This window comes from Peromyscus eremicus, chromosome 5 (genome assembly GCF_949786415.1).
Source record: "Peromyscus eremicus chromosome 5, PerEre_H2_v1, whole genome shotgun sequence".
NCBI lineage: Eukaryota > Metazoa > Chordata > Mammalia > Rodentia > Cricetidae > Peromyscus > Peromyscus eremicus.
The window spans coordinates 124,770,104-124,775,509 of NC_081420.1; the positions used below are offsets into that span (position 1 = coordinate 124,770,104).

The 5,406-nt window shown below is 53.3% G+C and overlaps 1 protein-coding gene across 1 annotated transcript; it reads right to left on the bottom strand.

The window, feature by feature from the left end:
* Window positions 1–1,082: 1,082 nt before the first annotated feature.
* On the bottom strand, window positions 1,083–5,181 carry Nanos3 (nanos C2HC-type zinc finger 3). The gene is made up of 2 exons (XM_059264403.1): window positions 4,534–5,181; window positions 1,083–1,341 (listed from the first exon to the last, which is right to left on the bottom strand). The coding sequence occupies exons 1-2, from the start codon at window positions 4,985–4,987 to the stop codon at window positions 1,274–1,276; spliced, it is 522 nt and encodes a 173-aa protein (XP_059120386.1). The 5' UTR covers window positions 4,988–5,181; the 3' UTR covers window positions 1,083–1,273.
* Between the last annotated feature and the right edge of the window lie 225 nt (window positions 5,182–5,406).

Here is a 5,406-nt window from a genome sequence, read left to right on the forward strand (position 1 = left end):
GTGGCCATGTTCCCAGTCCCTATGTTCTGCCCACAGACCACTCCAACCTCAACTTTCCTGCAGCTGCCTCCTCTTCCAGTTCTTCCTTTCTCCACCTGCAGAAGGCTAAGTGTAGGGCTAGCCAGAACCACTCCTGCCAGAACACAGGTCGGGGGCTCCCCACAGCTCAGTGTCCCAAGTTTCTAGGAGGGTGGCTGTGTGCACATGGGAAATACATCCATACATAGATTGAGGGCACAAAGGGATGGAGGGCACAAAGCCTCCCTGGAGTTGTTACAGCCAAGTTTCCTAGGCAGGGTGAGATCCGATCACCCATCTCACCCCACAACTGCCTCTGGACATGCCAGTGTTCAGCTGTGCCAGAGGTAGTCATCCTGTTTGCAGAAATACATGCCTAGGTTGGCTCAGACCTCAACTCTCACAGCAGAGGCAGGGCCTCCCCATTCAGCCCCTTTATGGGAAAACCCTGTGGAGGAGGCTGTGACACAGGCAGGGCCGTGACTGGAGGCGACAGCTGTCCCTAACCCTACTAGTCCCTCCCCCACCTCTGGGCTGAGACTCTGGTTGGTGCTTTGGGTTGTGCAAGGAGCTGCTGCTGCCCCAGTGCCACCCACAGACCCAGGACTACTGAGGAGCCCCCCTCCCTGGCTCCCAGCCCACCCCAGGCCAGGAACAAAGGGGTCCCTGGAAATCCAATTCCTGCCCCAACCTCAGCGCCAGAAGATATGGGCTGAGGGTGAAGCCTCAGGCCAGTTAATCGAATCCAGGCAGTGCTCTCCTCAGCGCCCCACAGGATGTGGAGCTGAAGGAGACAAAGGGGTGGTGACCCACAGAGTGTAGGCAGCCTGTCCCTCAAGTCCTGTGCACCTTCAGTGCCAAGGGAGGCCCCCGTTTTGCATATCAGTGTGCACTGGGTGGCTGGGGGTTTAAAACCTCACAGCTGCCCTCATGCTCCTGATTCAGCTCCTCAAGGTGACCCCAAGATTCAAAGAGCAGTCTGTCAGGTGGGAGGTGACCGGAAGTGAGCTGTGGTCTGTAACGCAGAAGCATCCCTGCTAGCCAGATCCATACCACCTCGTCCCAAGACCAGGCTCCACTCCTCTCCATTTATTGGGTACTGATCCAACAACACAAGCGAGACTGGGGCAGGGGAAGGGCAGCGATTTCCAACAAGCTTGTGGCCAGCCTCAGAGTCCTAAGCAAGTCCAGTCTCCAGCATGCCTGTGTCCAGACCCTTGGCAAGGGTACCCCATGGACCTCCCCACTCCGACTCCTAGGCCGTAGTGGAGGGACTGCAGGCCGAAGGTGAAGGTCCAGAGGGCTTCCTGCCACTTTTGGAACCTGGAGGTTGAAAGCAGAGGAGAGAAATGCTGAAATGAGGGCTCACATGGCTGAGCGGGTACTCATGGCTCCTAGGGCCTCCTGGGCTGCTTCGCCACCTGGTGGCCACACCTGGGATTGTCATCCCGGGACCCAGAGCAAAAGCACAGGAACGCTGCTCAAATGATGAAGGTGGTGTCCCTGCCAGGCTGCAAGGGACCTTGCATTCCTTACACCTAGAAGGCAATGCTCTGCTTCCTGTGACAGTATGCTGGCGAGGGCACCCTCCAGTACCAGGGAGGTGTTCCTGTCCCTTCAGAATTCAGAGATCATCTCTAAGACGCCCCCATTGCTAGCTTCTCAGGACCGAGTCCCTTTAAGACTCCCACTGGGAGGAACAGGGCTGTGGTGCAAAGGCCCTGGGGTCCATCTCCACATCACACCAACACCGTAAAACTCTAACAGGCACCACGCGTGGTGGCACACACCTTTAATCCCGGCACTCGGGAGGCAGAAGCAGGAGGATCTCTGTGAGTTCCAGGACAGGCTCCAAAGCTACACAGAGAAACCCTGTCTCAAAAAATACAAAAACCGGAGGGGGGACAAAAACTCTAACAGGCAGGCATGGGAGTTCATGTCTGCTCCAGCAATAGGGAGGCTGAGGCATGTTCTTTCAAGTCCACCCTGAGCTAAACGGAGAGACTGTCTCAACAACAAAAAACTTCCAAAGAATGGGATCCTCACCTGAGTTCCACTGCAGAGTTAAGGGAGACACCCCAGTGCACTGCCACCCTCTAGGAGCTCCCAGACTACCCAGGGAGACAAGCACACAACCAACAATGAACCATGGTGAAGCAGCCGGCTGTCTACCTCTGAGTCACCTTCAGTGTCCCACCCACCAACTTTCAGTACCCCTCCTGAGGCCGCACAGGAACTGAGGCCTGCAGAGCTATTGGACATGCAAGCACCTGCTATCCCAGCATTTTGCAGGACAGCTTGAGCTCCAAAATAGAGTGCTGTCTCAAAAAAAAAAAAAAAAAGAACAACAAAAAACCATACATACACACATTCGTCTCAAAAAAAAAAGAAAAAAAGAAAAAAACAGCAGCAGGTAGGAGCTAGCTTACCAACAACCAGCACCTTTTGCAGAGGACCCACGTGGTTCCCAGCACCCATGTGGCCACTCACAAGCAGCTGCAACTCCAGTTCCAGGGTTTCTCATACCTCTTCTGGACTGCTCACAGGTGGTACACAATCATACATGCACGCAAAACATCGTGAAATAAAATTATCTGCATCTCTTGAGGACTGGTGAAATGGACCAGTGGGTAAAAGGGAGCTTGTGGCCAAGCCTGACCATCTGAGAATCTCTGTGAGTTCCAGGCCAGCCTGGTCTACAGAGGGAGTTCCAGGACAGCCAGGACTGTTACACAGAGAAACCCTGTCTCAAAACAAAACAAAAAAGTAACAGCCAGGCATGGTGGCGCACACCTTTGATCCCAGTGCTCCCGAGATAGAGGCAGGCGGATCTCTGTGAGTTTGAAGTCAGCCTGGTCTACAGAGCGAGCTCCAGGACAGCCAGGACTGTTACACAAAGAAACACTATCTCAAAAAAAAACAAAACCTAACAACAAAAAAACCCAAGGAAAAAAAACAGCTGGGCATGGTGGCTCACACCTTTAATCCCAGCACTTGGGAGGCAGAGGCTGGTGGATCTCTGAGTTGGAGGCCAGCCTGGTCTACAGAGCAAGCTCCAGGACAGCCAGGGCTGTTACACAAAGAAACACTATCTCAAGAAAAACAAAACAACATAAAGAAAGAATAAACAGGAAACACTAGGGCACCCTGAAGTGTTTACTTCTGAAATTTGCCTCTGAAATCCTGGTGCATTAGCATGGAAACCATAAAAACTTAACAGGACAGGGAGATCTGGCTCTCTAGTTAAAGAGTGCTGGCTACTCTTCCAGAGGACTAGGATTCAATTCCTAGCACCCACATGGCAGCTTCTAACCATCTATAACTAATTCCAGGGGATCCCACACCCCCTTCTGAAGCGCATGGGCACAGGCATACATGCAGGCAAACCACCCACACACTTAAAATCCATGAAAACCTTTTAGTTTCAGGTGCTTAGGCCTGAAGGTGGAGGGTGGTACTCTGCATTTGTGGGGGAGATGGGGAGGTCCCCACACTGTAACAGCACAGACCCACCAAGCAAGTTCCTACGGGGTCCATCTGCCCCCACTCCTGCCCTGCTGCCTTGAGGTTCATGACAGCCATGGGGCTCTGGAACCCCTTGGTCCTGGTCTGACACTCCTGCAGAATTCTGAGAAGCCTTCTTGCTGTGTTTGTGGCGGAGGTCAGTGGACAACTTGAAGGAAATCAGTTCTCTCCTACCATGCGGATCCCAGGGATCAAACTTGGGTCTTTAGAATTACAGACAGTCCCTACCCATTGAGTCATTGTGCTGGCATAGCACCCCAAACTTACTTTTTATGGTTCTGATTGGGGAGCAAACTCAGAATCTCCTACACACTATGCACGAGCCCTAACTCCGAACTCCCAAAAGTGACACCCCAAAGACCTAATGATTTCTAGCCACCCCACAGCACACACCCTTACCCAGTCACACTGAACTTTATGATAGTTCACAAGAAGGCCCAGTCCACACTTCCCACCTCCCACACCGGAACTGAAGGAATTAAGACTCCTAGAAGTCACCTTCTCCAGGAAGTCCTGGGACCCCTCATCTGAGCCAAGTGCTCCCCAATTCAGCACTGGCTTAACTCACTCTCCTGTACACCTTGTTCACTACTAACCCAGCACCCAGTGCAGAACAGACATGAAAATATTGTTTGGCAAATGAATAAATGGTTTCAGGATTCAGAAGGGATTTAGCAGCTTCCCCTAAACTTCACAACTCCTGATCCCCAAGCAGAAACCAGAGTTCACAACTGCACCCCACAACATCTGACTGCCACTGTATGCCTGGGTTGCTCAGAGAGGGAGAGTGACTTGTGAAAGACCACACAGCAACGTAAACCCCACTCCCGAGCTATGCTCTACACACTTTCAGAATGCTCTCAGCTCTACACAGTGGGTTGCTTAGTTTCCTAGATACTGGCATCACACACACACACAAACACCCCAAAGAGCTGAGAGTCTAGAATGGGTCCCTTCTCCACCCAGTCCCTAAACCACCCGAATAGACACCTGTTGCCGTTTCTCCTCCTGGGCGGTGGCCAGCATCCTGGGTCTTTGCCTTGTCAGGCCGGGTCAGCTTTTTGCCGGCAGAGTTCCGGGTGGTGTAGCAGTAGACAGAAGTGTAGCCCTGGCCGGTGAGTGGGCAGAAGCGTCGAGTGTGGGCGTGCTCCTGAGTGGCCCCACATTGGGGACACACATAATCCCTCAAGATGGGACACAGCACCCGGCCCGCCTCATCTTTCAGGACGTGGGACTGATAGATGGCCCGGGACTCGCCATTGTGCTTGCAGAATGAGCACAAGCGTTCAGCTGTTGAGGATTCCTTGCTGGCTTTCCGGCTTTCTGGAATCGGCTTGGGCTCTGGCTTGGGGTCCAGCCTGACATCAGGCTCCTCTTCCTCATGCAGAGCCCCCACCAGGCTTGCCAGACCCAGGTAATCTGTCCACAGATTGAAAGTCCCCATGACTGGGCGGAGGAGCGGCTGAAGGAAAACACTGCCTGGCTCCTGCTTCCCTCCGACCCTGAAGCTAAAGCTTCTCCTGCTGCTTTTCTATCTTGAGGGGATGTGAGAGGGTGGAGCAGGCAGGCTCTGGGGGGTCCCTCATTATCACTGGGGGCTTCTTACATACCTGCCCAGGGGGTATATGGTGTTTGTGTGGGCTGGAGGTAGACTAGGAGCCACTGAACCCCCAGGCTTCCCAGGGTCTCCTCCTCCTCCATGTGGGAGGTCAACCCTTGCAGGCCAGCTAGGTGAGAGGCAGGGGGATGGCTAAGAACACCGCCCCAGGGCCAAACACTTATATTGATTTACTAATTTTTTTATCTTCCTTCCTCAGGGCTGGGGAAGGGTCCTGGTGGCCTTGAGTCCTTGTTAGGGCAAAT

What these genes read in the sequence shown, in the direction of transcription:
- Nanos3 (XM_059264403.1), bottom strand. Translation starts at nt 4,987, where the DNA reads ATGGGGACTTTCAATCTGTGGACAGATTACCTGGGTCTGGCAAGCCTG. An exon ending in AGGAGGAGAAACGGCAACAG is followed by an intron (nt 1,342 to 4,533) that starts GTGTCTATTCGG and finishes TTCAACCTCCAG; the next exon opens with GTTCCAAAAGTGGCAGGAAG.